Genomic DNA, 22,844 nt, shown 5'->3' with positions numbered 1-22,844 from the left:
TCTACAAGATGCAGTGATGATAAGCTGTTGATAACATTGTAGGGTTAAATTAGCTGTGAAAATCCCATTTTGTTGTCCTTCCTGAAGAGTCTTGTGTAACGTTTGTTTCATAACTTTAGAAAAATCATCTGTAGTGAATGCTGCATGAATCAATAAGGGTGTTTCTGGAAGAAAGGAAGACATTCATAGTGACAGCATCTATTCTGTGAAACAGTGTGTATAAATATTGAGACGAATAATCTGTTATTTCTTTTATAAAGTTATACCTTTTGTTTATAGTTGAATGGAGACATAACTGTGTCATGTTGTCACAAATAATTCTGTATTCTTTATCTATAGTTAGACCTAAAGAATAATAGTTGTGTTCATGTGTTGTATGTGCACATGACAAGAGTTTATTCTTGCATGGATTTATACTAACACTTTTAGGATGTTTGTCAATTACATGACATCCCATTTTGCTGTTCTAGAGGTAAAGTTATTTTTATATTCGCACATTCGGACTTTCCCCTTAATAATATAATTTCATAAGTATTATTTGCAAACTTTAAATAGCGAAATCAAATTAGCAGCCAATGACTATCAAACTACAACATAGTTTACTGTCAAATAAACTGTGTTAATGTTGTTTTCAAGTCATACTTGCAATAGATGTAAAGTTGGTTTTATATTCACAAATTCATTCATTTAGTAATCTCTGTATTGTTTACCATGTTACTTTGTAAGTATATTCTATATCCAATATTCTATGGGATTTAGCATGCAAGTGTAGCTTGAAAACAGCATTAACACTATTTATTTGACAGTGAACAATGTTGTACTTTGATATTCATTGGCTGCTAACATGATTTCGTTAATTAGAGTTTGCAAATAATACTTTTATGAAATTATATAATTAAGGGTAAAGTCTGAATGTGCGAATATAAAACCAACTTTACCTCTGTACACTTGCATGCTAAATTCCAATTGAATATTCAAAGTAATATGGTAAACGATACAGAGACTTCTAAATAAACGAATGTGTGAATAAAAAAACAACTTTACCTCTATTTTGCTGTTTGCATCATGTTCAGTATATAAAAGGGATTTTCTATACTGTGAAACATATTAATAGCAAATAAAGTGATTGCTTTCAAAATGTATCAAAGTAATGAGCAATTGCAGTTTTATGGATGTGACATTTTTCTGTAAAAACTCAAAACACAAATTCACAGAAAAGGTGTATAATTTAACATTAAATTGAAACATTTGTTTCCAAAATATTTTAATAGAAAACATGTCAGGCTAAATAATTAAAATAAATCATTGACTTCTGCTGTCTTCATTAGTTTCAAAAACACAGGTTACTTTACGATTTAAAATGGTATTTTTGTATATCTTTTCTGCATAAAAACGTAAATAAAAAATCTTACACATACCTTAGGAACGGTATAGCAGAAAATGTTGGCGGTTTTAAAACCTTGACTTTTCAAAACCGCTGTATACCTTGAAAACGGTTATCGTCTAATGCCTAGTCATAGGCCATGAAAAACACAAACAAAATTATAAATCATTGACACAACACTGCATTTACTCACAGTGTGATTATTGAGAATGATCACATTGCAATATTAGTGCTGAAACGATATATTGTGCAGTCATAATTGTTGCAGTGAATGACAATTTAATGAGTGTCTTCTGTTAATCATGGTACAAATACACAATATTCAAATATAAAAATTTTTTTGTGCAAAAATAACAGGAGATATTGTTGTATATGGAAGGAGAAACATGCACTCTCTCTGTTTTGATGCTTGAAAATCATTCGTTTTCATCTTTGACCTCAATTTAACTGTGTATATGGGAGCAATAGTATGTGAAATCCAGTCACTCAAAACTTACAGTGTTATTTGATGTTTTGTGTCTAAGAAGCTGATGAGAGACACTATGTCCAGTCCTACGGGCACCGTGAAGGCGGAGGGCATTATGGTGCCTGATGTTGGCGGCGCACCACCACAGGGCTGTCCAATGCATTGCAATGTTAATGAAAGTAAGACTGTTTGAAACATTAATAACATAAAAATAACATTTAAAAGTTCAAAATTAAAAACATATACAGTTGAAGTCAGAATTATTAGCCCCCCTTTGATTTTTTTTCTTTTTTAAATATTTTCCAAATGATGTTTAATAGGGGAAGGAAATTTTCACAGTACGTCTGATAATGTTTTTTCTTCTGGAGAAAGTCTTATTTGTTTTATTTCGGCTAGGATAAGATCAGTTTTTATCTTTTCTTTAAAAACCATTTTAAAGTCTAATTTTTTTTTCGATTGTCTACAGAACAAAACATCATTGTACAATAACTTGCATAACTACCCTAACCTGCCAAGTTAAACTTATTAATCCATTTAAGCCTTTAAATGTCACTTTAAGCTGTACAGAAGTGTCTTGAAAAATATTTAGTCAAATAATACTTATCGTCATCATGACAAAGTTAAAAGAAATCAGTTATTAAAAGTGAGTTATTAAAACTATTATGTTTAGAAATGTGTTGAAAAAATATTCTCTCCTTTAAACAGAAATTAGGGGAAAAAATAAACAAGGGGGCTAATAATTCTGACTTTAACTGTAAATCTGTAGTAGGGCTGTTGCTAAAGGTGCATTTAATATTAATGCTTTAATAATTATTTTATTAATCAAAATATATAAAATGGATTATTTTAGTTATGTTGTCGAAATCTATTATTTACTCCCTGACTGATTTTTTTTCTCAAACCATTTTCTCCTACTAGCTTTATTTCTAATCTAGCTGTTGGATGAACTCGCTGTTTATATGATGAATATTTTTGGCTCTAACCGTACCGTACCACTGAGTAAAAACAGACCATTATTGTGCTTCTGTTTCTCTTAAATGCACACAAAACACATGAATGCACATTTGTGGGGTAAATTATGCTTAATACCACGGACATTCCTGGGTCTATGTAGTTTGTTCAAAACAGGTTTAAGAAGTAAACACTACTTTGTAAACCGCAGTGTAATGAATGGTTTATTTTTAATTTTTTTAAAGAAAAAGTCATTTCCTACATGTAAACTTTTTCTTGAAGAAATGACTTCTACTTTACATTTAGAGTAAATACAGTAGGTAATGTTGAAAAGAAAACTTGAGCAATTTGACAAAATCTGTTACCTTGACAAAACTATGGATCATTTTTATGTATTTTTGTTTATCACACTCTGTAGTTTTAGATAGATTGTGATGTGATTGGGTTTAGTTTTATTTATTTTAATTCTTTGTTTGCATATGTAATATTTTATGCAACAGTCAAGTTGTATGTTAATTTACTATGTGAAGAAAAGAAAATTATTTATTTTTTGGCATACTGATTTATGTGAAATTGTGAATATAAGTCTATATAATCACCTTGCAGTTTTGAAATTATTTCTTTGTTGCTTTGATCATGCCATTTTAAGATCAGTTCAAATTTTTGTTTTTAAAATAAAATCAGTTGTTTAATGTAGAAAAATATTACATTTTAAAATATTTTTATTTATCAGACTATATATCGGTTATCGGCCTCCAAATCCTAAGAGTTATAGGTTATTGAGATCGCCCAAAAAATCCACATTAGTGCATCCCTAATACATGGACAATTTTTTTCTGAACCTTTGTCTTCAATTAAAACTTATTTGACACAAAAATTGTTTACAATTTTTTAAAAAAAAGAAGGTAAGCTAAAACTGAAGTAGACTAAACTGAGTTTACTTCACTAAATTATTCACAAATTGGTTGGCAGATATTTTTCTGTACACACCACATAGACAGTTAATAGCCATTCAGATGCTTTATTAATTATTTCAATTATTGATCATTTATTGATATTATCATAATATAAAACAAATAGCAATATTTTTTTTTTATCCATTCCTTCTCCAACAGGTGTTCCTCCTCCAGAATGCCCAATGCATCAGGCATCTAGAGATCACACGAAGAAAGCTCCAGATGTACCTGCACATCAGGACAGGGCTTATGAATTTGTGGAGTGTCCTATGAGAGCTGCCAGTGGGACGAAACCCACACTGTCCGACATCAATCCAGCCAACATGGTATTTTGTGCACTTCCAGTCGGTTTCCTAGATGTTTAGACGCATCCAGTGTCTTTACCTGTTTTCCTCTGCTCTACAGATGCCTCCACCTAACCAGCAGCCTTCAGCTGATCAGCCCTTTCCCCTGTCAGTTGTAAGAGAGGAATCCACCATTCCCCGTGCTGGAGCTGAGCAGAACTGGGTTTATCCCTCAGAGCAGATGTTCTGGAATGCCATGCTGAGGAAAGGGTAACTTTTTGGGAAACTGCAGTCTGTAAATTAAGAATCTTTGTCGCCATCTCTAATTAAAACCTTTATTGCAGTTAAATGTGGAACGATCGCCTTTAAGGGAATTTTGTAAAAGCTAGGGATGCACCAATACCAATTTTGGAACCGATCCAATCCCGATACTAAAATTTTGACTGTCGAATGATACAGACCTGATCCTGTGCCTTTTTTTCTTTTTCTTTTTTTCAAGCATAATTTAGTTTCTATAGCTCCTGAGCTAAACTCAAATAATATACCTTCTTTAGTAAAAATAACAGACCTAAAGACCTAATGTATATGACAGACGGCACAATCTACCTAAAACACGATGCTTGCTGTAAACTAGGCTACATTATTTGAGCATTCATTTTGACATTGTTATGATCTGTTGTGGTTTAGCTAATGTTTCCTTTTGTAATATTAAGATAAAAAAACTGTAATAGGCTACCACTATTGTCCCTATGTGTTGGTAAAATAATCAGCCTTTTAGCAAAGCCTGATATTTTCCTGCAGGTTTGAAGAAGACTAAACTAAACTGTCAGCCAGTTTTACTTTATAAACATTCCCTCGCCTAAAGGTGATCTCACTTGCCATGAGTGAGATGGAGAAAATTAAAGCACATCAGCACAGAGGAAAAATCAGATGTTTAAGACATCATCATTAAAATAATAAATTATACATGTAGCAAATATATGACAGGTTTGTGATACAACAATTACAGTAGAACAATAATTAAATCCTTATTTTCCATGGAGTGAAGAAAATCATCCATCCACACAGTTGGGTTAATCTATTTTTGTCTGAAAAAATGACAAAATCTTTTTGTAACGAATTTTGTTTGGTATTAATCTAATTAATTTTGTTTGTATATTAATTAGGGCTGGGTATCATTCCAAAATGTTCGATACTGATACCGATACCCTGAATTCGATACCGGTTCCGAACAATACTTTTTTCGATACTTTTACATTTAGTCATTTAGCAGACGCTTTTATCCAAAGCGACTTACAAATGAGGAGAAGGAAGCAATTTACACAACTATAAGAGCAACAATGTGTAAGAATCAGCTTTTTGATTTAAATCATGTTTAAACTTTGGGGATTCGAATCAAAGATTTGAACATGATTCACATAGAATTATTTAAAGCTTACACTTAACTTAAATATTTGTCCAGCAAATAGAACGTTTAGTGTAAAGCAATTCTGTATTATATTATTACGTGGCCAACAATAACAATATAAAAACAGTATCTAATTATTTAATGAGCAAGGTAGCAGTATCTGAAGCTGAGGCATTAACTTATAAAGCACACAACACACCAACACGGATCTTAAAACGAAACAAAAGTTTATTGCTACTCTATAACACAAAGTACTAATCTACGTAAAACAAAAAAACGCACATACATACACACACGCACAAGCAGTGTGAGGAGAGTTATGACTGAGTGGATTAAACTTCTAACATTTGCTACGTCCTTAGCATTGCCATAAAAGCAGAGAATTTCGCTATTCTTTACTACCTAAACATAATTCACACCAGTTTCAGCAATGGATAGAAACCTTGTTTGTGCTACTTGCGTTCTGATGGAATTTTGGTTTCCTTGACTGGTCCAAAGGGAAATCCCAGGGAAGCTGATTGGTCAGCGTAGCAACTTCAGTGACGTGATGGAATTCCCTCGTTAGGTGAAGAGGGGTTTCCTTAGTCGGTTGCTAGGGATACGGATGTTGGACGAGGCGGCGTTTGAAGTCCTTCCTGGGGTTTCTGTAGTTATGACGGAGTTTCAGAGTTCTGAGGTGTTGACCCGATGGCTTGTTGTTGACGCGGTTGCACAAGCAGATCGGGGGTCGAGCCGGCAGCAAGGGAAGGTCGCGGTCTGCTCCATGATGTAACAAGTTTCCGGCGAGGTGATGTAACGGCCACCGCACGAGAAGAGCGACGTCCGGGCACCGACGGCGGTGACGACTGGCAAAGATGACTGGCAAAAGACAACAATGAAATTCCATTTTTCAAAGTTTTATAGGCTTTGGTAGAGGCTGGGTCTACACAATACTTGTCCAATCAGAAAAGGTGCGGGGTGGAATCACACCCCAAATCTGCCCGCTAGAAAGCCGGGTTGGCAAATTGTGTCGGTGCTGCTTTAATAGCGTAGTTGTTAAAATAAAGTCTCATAACATGGACACCTTTTCATAGTGTGGTTTCTTCATATAAACCACTGCATTTGTAACATTTCTAGCTTTCAATCAATACCAAACATGAAGTATTTCACAAAAATTCTGTAGATTTCATTTGTCACTGAGGGTTTTAACTCAATAACTATCCATAACAGTTTTGTTAAACACATGGAACATGTACACACAAAAATCTACAGAAACATAAAGCAAACATTCATTACTCAAATAAACACAGTTTTACTTAAATGTCCATTCAAACTTTGGAAGCTTTTCTGATTGCTTCTGTGTCTACCTGAGAATGTGTATTCCTTGCAGACACGGGTTGCAGGTGTGAATCAAAAGGCACTCTCAGAAACCGGTTTGGTGGGTTTTTGATTGTGGAGCCTCTTATTGTTTTAAGGTGTAAAGTTAATTAACACGCAACTGTGATGTTGACTGGCTAGTCATCCTGTGTTTTTAGTCGCTTTATGAAGACAACGAGTGACTCTGCCGTTCTGATGCAGTTAGGGAGTTCATTCCACCAACTGGGCAGATTGAGCGCGAGCGTTAGGTATAGCGTTTTCTTCCCTCTTTGGGATGGAACCACGAGGCAACGTTCATTCACAGAACGCAAGTTTCTGGAGAGCCTATAAATCTACAGAAGTGAGAGCAGATAAGTGGCGCAGCCACACATCGCTTTGTAAGCAAACATCAGTGTTTTGAATTTGATTTGAGCAGCAACTGGCAGCCAGTGCAAACGGATGAGTAGCGGAGTGACGTGCTCTTTTAGGTTTGTTAAAGACCACTCATGCTGCTGCATTCTGAAGCATCTGAAGAGGTTTCATAGAGTTAGCTTGGAGCCCAGCTAGTAGAGAGTTGCAATAGTCCAGTCTGGAAAGAACAAGAGCTTGAACAAGAAGTTGAGCTGCATGTTCAGATAGGAAGGGTTGGATCTTTCTGATGTTGTAAAGTGCGAATCTGCACGATCGAGCATTTCTAGAGATGTGGTCAGAGAAGTTTTTCTTGGCTTTTCACCATTCTGGATGCAGTAATGGTTGCCTCTTCGATTTGAATTGAAAAGTTGTGATGTGGAGTGGGGTTGGCAGAAACTTCTAGCATTTCCGTTTTCGTGAGGTTAAGCTGAAGATGATGATCTTTCATCCAGTGTGAAATGTCTGACAGGCAGGCTGATATGCGAGCCGGAACCGAGGGATCATCAGGGTGAAAAGAGAGGTATAGCTGGGTATCATCAGCATAGCAGTGGTAGAAGAATCCATGTTTCTGGATGACTGATCCCAACGATGTTGTGTAGATGGAGAAGAGAAGTGGTCCAAGAACAGAGCCCTGTGGTACCCCAGTGTTTAGATGCTGTAGGTTGGACGCCTCTCCTCTCCAAGACACCCTGAATGACCTGTTAGAGAGGTAAGATCCGAACCACTGAATAACCGTGCCTGCAAAACCTAGTGACTCAAGCGTAGATAGCAGGATCTGGTGGTTTACAATGTCAAAAGCAGCTGACAAATCCAGCAAGATGAGGATTGATGATTTAGAGTCTGCTTTAGCCACTCTGAGATCCTCCACGACCGAGAGCAGGGCAGTCTCAGTTAAGTGCCTTTCTTAAAGCCAGATATCTTGTTGTCCATGAGGTTGTTTTGAGTGAGAAAGTCTAGGACTTGATTAAACACGACTTTTTCCAGAATCTTGTCCATGAATGGAAGCAGGGATACCGGTCTGTAGTTTTCAAGTAGTGTTTGATCGAGGTTGGGTTTCTTTAGCAGTGGGGTTACCCTAGCCTGTTTAAATGAAGTGGGGAATAAACCAGAGTAAAGAGATTTGTTGATTATGTGAGTCAGTGTCGGTATGACTGCATGAGAAATGGCTTGCAATAGATGAGTGGGAATGGGATCAAGCGGACAGGTGGTTGCATGGCTAGATAGCACGAGTTTGGTCACCTCAGACTCAGAGAGCTGAGAAAAAGTGGTGAGCGTGTGTGGTGATGGTGGTGTATCTTGCCTGTTTGTAGTAGGTGCAGTAAATTGAGCACTGACTTTTGTCGTTGTGGTGTAAAAGAATGTAGCAAAGTCATCAGTAGTTAGTGTGGAGGATGCGGGTGGCGGAGGAGGATAAAGGAGGGAGAAAAATGTTTTAAAAAGTAGGTGAGGATTGGTGGCATTGTTGATTTTTTTGATGGAAGTATGACTGTTTTGCAGAAGTAACATCAGCCCAGAAAGAGGACAGAAGAGTTTGGTATGTTATGAGGTGTGCAGGAATTTTAGTTTTTCCCCAAATTCTCTCTGCAGCCCGAAGTTTTGAGCGATGCTCACGGAGAACATCAGAGAGCCAGGGTGCAAGAGGACTGGCACGGGCTGGCCTAGATGTAAGAGGACATAGTCTGTCTAGACACAATGCTAGTGTGGAGCAGAGTGTATCAGTGGCACTGTTAGTATCCAGTGTAGCGATTTTGCAAGGTGGAGAAAGAGAGTCTGAAACAATGGTGGATAGTGTATTGGGTGAGAGAGAGAGCGTAGGTTTCTGCGCAAGGCAACTTGTGTAGGAGTGTGTGGCGGTTCAGGAGTAATGTGGATGTTGAGAGACAGAAGGAAATTATCTGATTTGTGTAGTGGAGTTACTAGTGTTTGGTCAGCGAAGCAATGTCGAGTGTAAATAAGGTCCTGGGGCCTCATGTACGAAGACTTGCGTGGAAATCTTACTAAAACACTGCGTACGCACAAAGCTGTAAATGTGCGTACGCAGAAAAAATTTCAGATGTATGAAACACTGCGTACGCCGAATCCCACGCATATTCTTTTGTACATCTGAATGAACGTGAAACTGAGCGCAACATGCACGAGCACAAAACCCCTCCCTGCCTCCTCCCCCGTATGAATATGCTAATGACTATGCTAATGGCAAAACCCAACGAAAAAGCAATGGCAAAAGCAAGCAAAAAGAGAAACTTTGAACAGAATGTGAATTGGAGGTGCTTTCAGAGGTAGACCGGAGAAAAGCGGTGTTATTTGCAAGTTTGTTCTCCGGAATTAACAATAAAAGAAATAAATAGAGCGGGAGAGTTTAGCTGATGCGGTTAACACAGTTGGGTCTGAACATCGCACTGAGTGCATTGAAAAAAGAAATATTGTGGTTTATATCTGTAAAATGTTGCAGGATGGTTAACAGTCTCAGTGGCGCTTCTCGTAAGACCCATGTGAACAGGAATTGATACGTTCGAGCATGAACTCGGCTCGAATCCAGCGTCTGATGAACTCTTTCTTGTTTTTGCCCCCGCTACATATCAGATTTTGTCAACTATTTATCACGAGAAAGACAAGTAGGAATCATTAATAAGTTCATATCAATAAGCATCATATTTTATTTGCACATTTATTGAATGGAAATGTCTCTGATTCACGCATGCAAATTCATCTTCAGATAGGTATGTAAGATTTCCATACCATACAGTTGACCAGCTAAACATTAAAGCACAATTTGCAGCGGTCGCCTGTTTTCCCAATGTAATCTGAGCGATCTACTGCACGCACATTGCTATTAAGACACTATCTGAAGATGAATTTGCAAGCGTGAATCAGAAACATTTCCATTCAATAAATGTGCAAATAAAATATGATGCACAAACTTATTAATGATTCCTACTAGTCTTTCTCGTGATAAATAGTAGGCAAAATCTGATATGTAGCGGGGGGAAAAAAGAAGAAAGAGTTCATCAGACGCTGGATTCGAGCCGAGTTCATGCTCGAAAGTGTCAAAACATGTTCACATGTGTCTTACGAGCGCGCCACTGAGACTGTTCAGAGTGCTGTAACATTTTACAGATATAATAATATTGAATGGAAATGTTACTGATTCACGCATGCAAATTCATCTTCAGATAGTGTCTTTATAGCAATGTGCGTGCGGTAGATCGCTCAGATTACATTGGGAAAACAGGCGACCGCTGCAAATTGTGCTTTAATGTTTAGCTGGTCAACTGTATGGTATGGAAACCTTATATACCTGCTGAACCCGTCTCATACAGCTGCCATTGCAAGGCTCAGACACTTTGTAGAGAGCAATTTAACACAACTGCCTCTAGGAGTCGCCAATGGAAATAAAACAGACACGCACAAAAAATGTGCGTACGCCTGCCAGAAAGCTGCCGTGAAGTTGCGCACATTCCCACGTTCAGTTCATTGTTAGTAAATCCAAACGTGAGCGATTCTGAGCGTGAAACCTGGCGTACGCAAAGTTTTTGTGCGTACGCAGCGTTGATACATGAGGCCCCAGCTGATTACCTGATTTGTGAGTAGCAGAAGTAGGTGCTCTTTTGAGGTCAAAAGAGGCAAGCAGAGTCTGAAAGTCAGCAGCTTGTGGTCTTTCAATGTAGATATTGAAGTCACCTAGCACCAACAAGGGAGTGTTATAATCAGAAAAAGATGAGAGAAGAACATCCAGTTCATCTAAGAAGTGACCTAATGTACCAGGTCAGCGGTAGATGACAGCCACATTTATGTAGAAGGGGTGGATAATGGTGACTGCGTGGAATTTAAAAGAGCTGATCTTTGTCAGGGATGGTCTCTGAGTAAATTTCCATGCTCTGGAAATCAGTATTCCCGTCCCACCCCCTCTCCCTGTCTGACGAGGAGTTGTGGGAAAAAGAGAAATTAGCAGAGAGAGCTGCATGTGTAGCAGTGTCCTCCTGTCTCAACCAGGTCTCAGTTAGAGCCATGAGATTATAGTTAGAATGTGTAGCTATGGAGGTAATAAGATCTGCCTTGTTCACAGCAGATTGACAATTTCAGAGGCCCATGGAAAGAGAATTGTGAAATTGCAGATACTTGTATTGAACGAAGGTTGTGAGGATTACCTCACGTGCTTTGCGAGTGTTAGTAACAACAGGAATTAGTAAACACATGATGAAAGTGCAATACAAACAATAATTAGTGCAAGGATAAAGAAAAATAAAAAATAAAAAAGTACAGTACTCAAGTGCTTTGTCGGTGTCTTTGCTCGGTGGAGTCGCGCAGGTAGATTCGATGGTCTTTACACTCGTCGGCCTTCACTCGAGGCGGTCTTCACACGAGCCTGCCGCGACCGCTGCCGTAGTGAGAATAGCTGCTTATATACACCCCAGAGCACTAACTTAGCTGATTGAGTTCAGCTGGACACCCAAATCACTAGCTAATTGGATTCAGCTGGACACATCTCCAGGGTACAAACACCCGAAACTACGGCCGTGAAGCCATCTGCGATTGATACGCAAGCTAATGCTTGTACAGCTAATGCAGTAACTAAGGAAACAGCGAGTAAACTTTCTACACGTACACACAGACACTGAAAGCAAGTTTAAGTGTCCTGGAATATTATCCTTATTATTATTTGTTTTTATTTTATTTTACTTGTTTCTTTTATTCTTGTTTATGTAAAGCACTTTGAATTGCCACTGTGTATGAAATGTGCTATATAAATAAACTTGCCTTGCCTTAGAACCACCCACAAACACTGAAAACAGGTCTAAATGTCCTCGGGTGCACAAAACAGTCCTAAAATAGCTGAGGACAGTTAGCAAACAGCTAGAACCATCCACAAGCAGCTGAAAACAAGTCAAAATGTCCTCGGAGGGCTCAAAATCGTCAAAAACAGCTGAAAAGCAGCTACACTACAGCCAGGACCATACACAGACACTGAAAGCAAGTCTAAATGTACTTACACACGGCTGGCCTCGTTGCTAAAATGCTTCTCCTACTCACCGAGCCTGCTGTGCCCTTAATATACTCTTAACCTGGCGTTAGGACACACCTCCAGAGTACAAATACCCGAAACTATGGCCGTGAAGCCGTCTGCGATCGATATGCAAGCTAATGCTTGTACAGCTAATGCAATAACTAAGGAAACAGTGAGTAAACTTTCTACACGTACACACAGATACTGAGAGCAAGTTTAAGTGTCCTAGAACCACCCACAAACACTGAAAACAAGTCAAATGTCCTCGGAGGGTGCGAAATCGTCACAAACTGCTGAAAAGCAGCTACACTACAGCTAGAACCATACACAGACACTGAAAGCAAGTCTAAGGGTGCTTTCACATCTGTAGTTTGCTTTATTTGGTCCGGACCAAGGGTAATACATTATACATTGTTGCATCTTCTGCCGTCTTTAGGTCGTTTTCACACCACACTGCTGGCTTTGGTCTGAACCAGTTGAAACTAACCAAAATGCAGTCATGTGCAAAATCCACATCTCTCATTGGCCAGATGTTGTTGAACATATTTCCAAAACTGCTTATTGATAAGCCAGAACTCATGTGCGGGAAAATGCCAGTAAACTCCCTGAGGTAAACAAAACCGGCAGACATAAAATGTCACTTTTACTCTGGAGGGACGACTGCGCTGACTGATTATATCCCTGCTTTAGACAAACTATACATTACGAAAATTAAGCGCGGCTGCGGCTGGAAAACAGTGTTTAATGCATTGCTCGTCACTTCAGGAGAAGGCGTGAATTAATTTAGTCAAACTGCGACATGCTCATCTTGCAGAAATATTACCAACAATCCATCAGGTAATGTTTTCCCCTCTCTGTTGGTAAAGCGCTGTCAACAAATTTTTTCCTCCATATCCCATAATGCACAGCGCATCGGCCTACGGCAGCTGAATTAGTCCAAAACGTGCAGTACTTTTTGCGGTTGGACCTGTTTTAGTACGAATCATATTCTCACCACAAATGAACCGTTCCGGGGTTCGTTTGAAAGCGCACCGAGACCACCTATTCAAGCAGGTCTCGGTACGCTTATTTGGTCCGCTTTTGGTGCGCACTCGAGTACGATTGCTGCATTCTCACCTGCCCAAACGAACCGCACTAAAAGGGGAAACAAACTCTAGTGAGATTCAATCAAACTAAATAAGGCAGGTGTGAAAGCACAGCTGGTTTCGTTGCTAAAATGCTTCTCCTCCTTTTATTTTAAGAAATATATTTTAACAAGATAACGTAACACATAATCTCAGAGAAACTTTAGTTTTATGTTTTCAGGATGTTTGTGATACTTTTCACAGCAGGCTTATCTTTAAGACCAATAAACAAAGGAACAAAAGCACAAAATGAACAAAGTGTAGTTAACACAATATATTTGTGCAAACAGTTTTAATAAAGTTCAAGCAGTTTTAAGTCAACCAATTTTAAGTATTTGTGAGGCTTACTGCTGCTTAAAGGTTTAGTTCATCCAAAAATTGAAAATTTTGTCATTAATTATCTTTAAATGAAGATTTTTTGGATTTAATCCAAGAGCTTTCTGATCCTGAGCTTTCTGTGTTATTTTTGTTTACTTTGAACACAAGAGTATTCTCTCGCAGCTTCATATAATTATGATTGAACCATTTATAACACATGGCATGGGCTTATTTTGACTATGTTTTTGGTTCCTTTCTGGGTAATTAAAAATGCACATCCAGTAAATCTAATCTTTCTCCACAGTAGAAAAAGGCAGGAAACCTTTAACAGTAAATTTGTAATGGCCCTGTGGCATTTATCTTTCAGCAGGTGCAGAGACTATAACATTAATGTGAAGAAAACATGAAAGCTAAACCGTTAATGCAGCCAAGGATAAGGACATTTGAATAAGATAAGTTTAATGTGAGGTAAACTTCATAATTTAAGGTTAACCTTAAAGCATTTTAGTATCTAATTAGCTAGGTATTTAAAGCCATCGAAACAGTACATAACATCACACAGCATAGGTTAGGTCCAAAAAAGGGATTAATAAATTTACCCTGTACAAACCCTGTTTACACTGCCAGGCCTTGATGCCCAATTCCGATTTGTTGCCAATATCAGATTTTTTTGCTTGTCCGTTTACATGTTCTTTTAGGGCATACTTACACTAACGCCTGTTTCACACCGCAAGCGAAAGCAGTGTGTGAGCAGAGCGTGCGCAGCGCGTATGTGGAGCAGAAGCAGCACTGTGAACCTGACAACACAAAAATATGTAAAAGAAGGGCATGCATTAATTACTTTTGTCTGTCTCATCCTCTGCACGAGCATGAATTAACGAGCTGTTATTCTGCCCCCGGACATCACTGAAGCGGAGAAAGTAACACTACTTTGATCATGTATAAATATCATTATAACTATATTATATAAATATTATAACTATAGGCCTACAGCAACCTGACAATCAAAAACCAAATGACATGATATCACAGGCGATTGTCTTCTGACTGTAGCCACTTCTCATAGAGCTTGAGAAGCATACAGAACTATTTGATCTATAAAATTTGTAAAATGAACGTTTGCAGGTTAAGGAAACAGCATAGGAGGAAGTTGCCGCGGGCCTTGGTGCAGATGAAAAGTTTAAAAAGTGTATTTGTATATAAAGAGATAGCTAGATAGAATAGATAGAGATAAGTTGATCTCTGCAGCAGCTGCCGAAGAGCTTTGCGCTGCAGACGCAGCTGGTGTGAAAGGCAAACGCCTGCATGCTGCTTCTGCTCGACATACACGCTGCACACGCTCTGCTCACGCACTGCTTTCGCTTGCGCTGTGAAACAGGCAGTGGGCCTGAGCGTGGTTTACTTGGGCTTTGGCGCTGTATGCTTGTGTGTGAGTACAAAACACGCCTAAACCCGAAACTGAAAGCAAGATGTGACTTTTAAGGTACTGTTTCATATGGATTTATTAATCATTCTTACTGTTCAGTAAACGCAAACTGTCGTAGTTTATTAAAACCCCTAAACCCCTCACTGCACAACAGCTGCGCACCTTTAGCAACCTCATAATTCCTGTAACACGAGGACTTTATGACTATTTATGAGCGTCAAAAGTGACAGACCTGTTCAGCGAGTTCTGCCATCTGTGCCAAACTAGCCACTGCGAAATATGCAAAGTTTAGTATAAGCAGTAAATGGTTCAGTCCAGATTTACCCACACACAGTTTATGTAATGGTATGGTCCTGTTGTATGTCTGTGTGCGTGTGTGCGCGCGTGTGTGTTTGTGTGTGTGTGTGTGTGGGTGTAGGTGTGTGTGTGTTTGTTTGTGTGTGTGTGTGTGTGTGTGGGTGTGGGTGTGGGTGGGTGTGGGTGTGTGGGTGTGGGTCACAACTGAGGGTGCGTTTTAATCCCTCTGCACTTGACCTGTGACTGAATTTGGTTCTTCTTGTTCCTTTTATTTAGGCTATTTATTCATGTATTACTTTGCATTACCGACATAGGCCTACTTTTTATAGTAATAATAATATGCAGTTTCTCTATTACCGATTTTATTAATAAAGGTTAGGCAACGATACCATTTACATTAATGCAGACAGATCATGGTTTAAGCATCAAAAGAGTGGTTTAAATTATGTTAGTCTCCTTATTTATTTCCGTTTTATTTTAAATATTGTAAATGTTTAAAGTTTTAGGTAAAGACGTCAAAATATGCCCACACATGCAAGCTAAACTAAATCATATCCAAGTCATCACGCTTTATAACCCAACCAAAATCAGCGTTAGGAAAAAAAAATGTTAATGTTAAAAAATAAATGTAAATGTTAAATGCCATTTAAAAAAAATAGTAGTTTGACTAAAATTAATGTGTAATTTAGTTACATTTTAGGGCATTAGTGTAGCCCAACAGAAAGCCTGTCTACCTATACCTATAGATTATCATTCAGCCTGCAGCGCAAGAGGTGGATCCGCGGTAAATCCAAACGCACTAAATACCTTTTACTTTTATACACTGTAAACTTGACTTCGCAGGCCGATCATCTTTAAACACAAAAGGCATTTTTAAGTGTCCTAATTTGAGACTGCTGCTGTAGAATGTTTCTTTACATAACTGTAAAAGTGTGCTTTAGATATGTCAATGAAAACAAATATTTTTAAGGGTTCTGCGTTTTGTCAATTTTATAGCTTAATAATAATAATAATAATAATGGATATAATAAATTATAATTATTTATATTATTTATAGATATTTATTATTTATAGATATATTATTCATAGATATTTATTATTATTTATAGATATTATTTATATATTTTTATTAAGCTACTTTAATATTAATCCCTAACTGAAAAACTAATGTGAAGAAAATGACTGGCAGCTGCGTCTCTGCTAAAATTAATTTAACAGAAAATTTCTTCTGCGTTTTTTTTCCCTTTATAGCTCAAGAGAGTTTTATTTAGGAAATTAGTTTAGCAAAACATGAAATAAATTAAGCTGCATGTCTTGGTGTTATCCACTAGTCCAGTTTTTTCCTGTGTGAGTTTAGAGTGCGCATCCACCGCGTGCGCATTTATGCCTGCACCAGATCAAAGCAGTTTTTCAGTTTGTTCATGAAAATTTGCTTTTATATAATGTTATTATTATTAGCAGTTTTATTTATTATATGCATATTTATATTTGTTTTATTAAAAACAAGCTTAGATTTGTCCACCTGTCAGGTTTTAGACCATATGGAGCCAGCATGTGTATTTGGATTAATAAACGAAATTTATTATGTAGGCTAATGGATGAAGCTATTTGGATGTCTGTGTGTACAACACATTTCCTTGTCCACGAGAGCGAAAGTGAAAGTAAAGAATGAGGAGGCTCATAATACTGCTGTAAAGTAACGTGTCATTTGTTTGTTTCGGTTGTCTTCATTTTAATGGTTTGATTTCGTGATAATTCCATGGTGTGCTTTATCTGCCTGATTCCTGCTGAAGTGGGCAGGTATTGTGATGTTTGATTCGGGGGACGTTCTGGGGCGGGGTTTGCGTGACGCGCTGCGAGCTACTAGCTAACAGTGGAAACACGACATGATTTCGGCCTCATAGACTGATTTCACACGGCTGCCATTTTCAAAAGCAAAATCGAGGCTGCGGTGGGAAGAAACCCTGAAGTATCATTGGGAGTTACATAGGAATATTCTGTAGCTGGCTATATATCTTATCAGCGAAGATAAAGTGGCACAACTTTATCATTTCTCCGCCTTCCGGGTGACCCGAAGGTCCAATCTGAATGAATAGTGTATATAAAAAGGGATATCAGAGCTCATTTTCAGCTAAGTTAAGGGAAATGGCACTAGTTAGCTAACGTTTTCTTTCCCAAGCACACGTTTTAGATGCCATTCATCAAACTCAAGTGAATAAACTGATTCTTTCAATATATTAGTCTTGTCACGATACTGAATTAAAAAAAAAAAACGGCAATTTCGCGCTGAGATTTAAGGCAATGTTGATTGCTTTCTTAAAACAGCGCTGATTTACCACGTGTTCAACAGAAATGATTGTGATTGGCCGAGAAGGTCATCAGTTCACCCACCGCTGTATACTGAGCACAAACACAGATGAGCCAAGCGATCTGCTTGATGATTCGACTGATCTTGAAGGCTGCTTTGCGCTCCAGTCCGTGTATCTGTGTTTGCACTGGGTGAAGAGTGGTAAACTGAGTGCAAACCAAACACTGATACACGGAGACTGAAGCGCGAAGCCGTGAAGATCAGTCGAGTCATCCGTGCTCAGCAGCGCTTCCATGTTAGTGGGAAATAGCCGGGTTTAAAACTTCAGTACCAGGACAACACTATTACAGACAACACGAGGGTGTGCTGCAGAGGACTGCAGTGTTTTATTACTCACCGGGTTACATTGGCTGAAGCAGGAAAGCGTCCTCACAGTGTTTAACTAGTGCCATGAGCTGAAGCCTAGGAGGACACTTAAGCGTATCACTGATATTGTGATCTTGTTTGATGCTAAATTGCTTTTAATTGTTTAAAATAAACTTACTGAATTATATTGAAGTAATGTTTACACCATTTCTGCATTTTGAAATCTCTGCAACAGCCAGAGGTTTGTTGAACACAACATGTTACTGCAATGTTTACAGTGCTGATACTTCCGGGTTTCTTCCCACTGCAGTCTGGCTTTGGTTCTTTAAAATGGCGCCTTCGTGAAATAAGTGTATTACTCAACCTCCAGGGCCCAGCCCGATAAAAGCCCTGGCTCGCTCTGGCCTGATAGTGGAAATGCGGCTATTGCAAGCCAGTGCGTAAATGAAGAGCTTAATGCATAACCGAGACACATTGTGTAGCCCTTGAGTATCTGCGGACACTTCAAAAACTTAGTAGCACAAACCCTCTCTACATCAGTGTTGCGAATGCGATCTGCTGGTCTAACAGACACATCACAACATGATTTAGAAACAGCAATGAACTCCTTGTTGCAGGTAAAAATGAAACCATTTAATGCAAAAGTGAATTATTTCTCCATTGGTTACCTACCTTTCTTCTTTGGCTCTCGGCGAAGGCGGTCGCTCTTCTTCCCGCTCCGTCCCATATCTCTCCTTGCTAGCACCTCTTGTCTGGTCTTATTTTATCTCTGAGGCTCTCCTTGTCCTGCTTTCCAAACGAAAAAGGAATTATGGATTTGATCAACTGGTCTCTGAATGCAATTGACACCATCTTCTCAACGAGATCGCTGGGCTCCGGGGAACCCAGCTGTCCTGCGGGGACGCTCGCAGCTGGATATGTGATGGACGGGTGGGAGAAGTGGAGAGTCCTCTGTCTAGCTGCTCTGTCTCTGGAGGATATTGAAGATATCTACCTATTCGGAACTTTGATAACAGGGTTTCTGCTGATGGGCTTATGCGGGGCCCTGGGATATCGGAAACTGATAAAAGCGGTCAGCGCAGCTCAAAACCCCACTAGGCTGGCCGGCTTGATTGAAACACTGATGGGTAGGGTCGCGAATCAGACTATGGTCCTTGACCGCAAACTGGAAACCATCGAGGTGAAGCTAGCGGCTCTGCAACAAATTTTGGCCAGATTGGGAGACGAGTGATGAACATTAAATATCTGTGAAATTGGCAGATATTGACCTAAAGTGGAAGTATCTTACTGTCTTTTTTTCGGCTCTCCTCTTACTCCTGCCAGACGGCCTCGGCTGGAAGTAAACAACTCCCTGGGATAAGCAAGATAAGCGGACGCTCTGAAATTCCTGCCCCTGTCAAGGACACCTGCGGGACTCTGGACTATGCAGGCTCACACACACACACAAACATATCTACAGATAAACATTCACCACCGATCCCCATCCAAACGCCTTCGTGTGCTTTTACCCACGTGGGGTGTGGGCGGGGCTGTGACTTGCGCCGGAAATGGCTGCTGGACCAGTTGGCTGCCCGTACTCAATGGACTGTTTTCCATTACCCCTGTTCCCATCCCCTCTGTCTATGTTGTGTCTTGCCGGTGTGCTTATGCTAAGATAGGGCTGTTTTTCTCCCTTTTCTCACTTTGTCCTAATCAAGGGCAAGCTGAGGGGGTGTTTTTTAGCCTAACTGTCCAAATGTATCTTTCTTCGTTTCTAAATGCTACCTCCTAAGATCTGTCTCCCCTGAAAAGTTGTTTGTGATGTTTTGTGTATGGTCTGGGGGGTCCAATTTCGCTACAGGAAAGTGTAGTGACAAATAAAGGCTTGATTGATTGATTGATTGATTGATTATATTAACAGGAACAAATAGTCTTGGAGAGTTTTTTCGTGTTCTCATAAGACAACGCGACACGAAGTTTGAATTGTGAATGAATGGAGAATGATCGATAGGCGCAACAGAGTCAAGGGCTTAACTGAATATAAATTAAACCCCTTGAATATTCATCTGTACTTCACATTAAACTGTAGAATGGCTTTAGAACATTTGTGATATAGTAGGCCTACATGACAACTTTCTGGTGACTAAATGACTCAAAGACCCTGAAGACTCAAAAGGTGAACTAATCCTTTCGGTTCAGACTGTGTTGGTTAAGCTTATTTGGTACCGTCAGTGTCACGTGAACGAATGTCTCAAATTTAAAGACATGTCAGAAGAGCTAATCACAAGCTAAACAATAAATGATCATTTTCTCTTTCTTATAGCATTCTAGTTGTGACTTGTTTATAGTGTGATCAATATTTGGGTTAGTTGTAGCTGTAATAATAATAATAATACATTTTATTTTATTTCTTAAAATTGAAGCGCTACAAGATATACAATAACAAATACAAATGCAGAGAATTACAAGCTTGCATAAGATCCCAAGCGACAATCCAGAAGTCATACCCCAGTAATAAAACAATAAGTAACATGTTACAAATTGCACAAAAGTGACAGTGATGATCACAAATTAAATGCTTTGCTTAAAATAAGCTTCTTAAAACAATCCAGAAAATTGGCAATCCTGATAATTATGGATAATGCATTCCATAATGTAGGTGCACAGTAAGAAAAAGCCCTAATTCCCATAGATTTTAATCTACAGCACTGCTGAAACAAAGGGAGTCGACATGCAGAACTAAGACAGCGAGTAAAACCAAGACAGGTAGAACATGCAAACTCCACACAGAAATGCCAACTGACCCAGGCGGGGCTCAAACCAGTGACCTTTTTGCTGTGAGGCGATTGTGCTACCCACTGCACCACCGTGCTGCCGGAAGCAACTTGTAACATTTGAATAATATTTTGGCAAATTAAATGAAATAACTGAATACTCCACCCCCCAGTAAAGAAAAAAAAAAAATCAGTAAAATGATCTGAACGTCCCATCATTAATTGTAAGATAGGCAGTGCTAACAAAACGGAGGAAAGTTGACAAAAGCGAAACATGCACTGACAACCCCACCTGAATGACATTCCATGTGACCAGAAGTAAAGGAAATTAGTTTCGAGGGGAGAAGGGAACATTATTTGATAAATAGTATATGATAAAATATTATGATTATAATTATGGAGGCAAATACATTTTTTACAAAACAACGAAGTGCATCTTTTATATCAAGCCACACTATATACATATAAAAATAAGAAGTTTGTTTTCATTTCATGCTGATTTTAAGGGGACAAAACAATGTGTGACAGAAACTAGATGCAGCAGCAGAGATCTTTTTATTATACTTTCCTGAATGTACATGCACTCTAACATGCATCTAAAAATTATTGAATGATGTTGTACTTTTTTTATTATTATTAATTCTTTATAAGTACATACAGAAAAAAAAAAAACAATCATACAGACATCTTAATCAACTAGAAAGCCCAAATAGCAGCATCCACAAAAAATAAATAAAACAAATAAATATAAATAAATAGCAAAATACCATACAATATAATATAATACAAAGGAGTTAATCATCAAAAAAATGCCTTTAACAGACTACATAGTTTAGGGGCTTTTTATGTCTCACAAGTAGGGCCAGATGGAATCTGCGAACATTTTTTGCTATTTCTGCACAGAGTTTGGTAAAAATCTGTAGATTTATGTGGAATGATTTTGGTATTATCTTTACTAAAACCTTAATATATGAAATAAAAACATTTTTACATTTTTTACTTTTATTTCATGTTTACAATACAAATCCAATTAGATCCAGTTTATTTGTCAAACAAAGCAAGTTTCTCATATAATAAATCTACTAAAAGACATAAATATTACTGTACAAACTGTATTGTACATAAATCATATGAATATTTTCATGTTAGTCAAGAATATAACTAAAATTAATTAAAAACTGAATAAATATAAATTTACACACATGTACATAAGTAAATAAACAGAATCAATGATGGGCTATAAATCTGCGAAAATCTGCTCGACCATTTAAAATCTGCATTTATGAATGAAAAAATTTGCCATCATAACAATATTTTTAACTGAAAATTCCAGATCAGAATTCTGACTAAAAGATAAATAATTAATAGTCTTAAAATAAAAATCAGGTATTTCATATTGTAATCGTAACCAAACAGAAATGTCATCCCTTAACTTTTTTCAAAAATTTGCATGAATAAAATGATGTTGTAAATTAGAGTAACATTTACCAAGTTCATTGCTCATGACTGAAACTTTCACCAGATGGCGCTGGAACAAAGATGACATAAACCAGAATGATATGGGGGACATCATCAAGATTCACAATCAGAATAATGAACAAGCCTGGCAAGAAATCCTGAGATGGGAGAAACTCCATTCAAAGTAAGTGAGGTGTTTAAATGGGGTGTTTGATTTGTTTCGTTTTTACTTTTTTTAGTTGACTTCTTTACTAGGAGTTAAGGCCAAGTAGATTGTAAAAATGATCATGTAACATGAAAATGATCTATGATATAATATTATGGTTGTACTGTCATTCAGTATCCAAATAACAATTTGTTTTTATGAAACAGTTTAAAAAATTGTGGTTAATTACTGCACATTTAACTTCTCCCAGAAGTCAATAACATTCAACTAATAAAGTATATTTCTTTCTATTAAAGAGCCCTTATTATGCATTAAAAAGGGTCATATTTTGGTTTTAAGGATCTCCAACAACATACTGATATGCATGCAATGTCAAAAAAACACTTTCATTGTCTTATAATATGCATTTACTTTTACCTAATTATCCC

At 38.0% G+C, this 22,844-nt stretch overlaps 1 protein-coding gene across 9 annotated transcripts in view; it reads left to right on the top strand.

Moving 5' to 3' along the window:
* The window catches only part of hccsa.1 (holocytochrome c synthase a), a 33,599-nt gene that overhangs the window by 118 nt on the left and 10,637 nt on the right, over positions 1 to 22,844 (top strand). For 3 of the 9 annotated variants that reach the window (XM_087239240.1, NM_001002498.2, XM_087239241.1), the window contains 4 exon segments: positions 1,909 to 2,029; positions 3,917 to 4,083; positions 4,163 to 4,311; positions 22,315 to 22,434. In XM_087239240.1, the coding sequence (XP_087095366.1) occupies positions 1,915 to 2,029; positions 3,917 to 4,083; positions 4,163 to 4,311; positions 22,315 to 22,434 (551 nt within the window). In that variant the 5' untranslated portion in view covers positions 1,909 to 1,914. 9 annotated transcript variants of the gene reach the window in all.

Source organism: Danio rerio, chromosome 2, assembly GCF_052040795.2.
Source record: "Danio rerio strain M-AB ecotype USA chromosome 2, GRCz13ab, whole genome shotgun sequence".
Taxonomy (NCBI): domain Eukaryota; kingdom Metazoa; phylum Chordata; class Actinopteri; order Cypriniformes; family Danionidae; genus Danio; species Danio rerio.
This window is presented reverse-complemented; position numbering and strand designations above follow the sequence as displayed.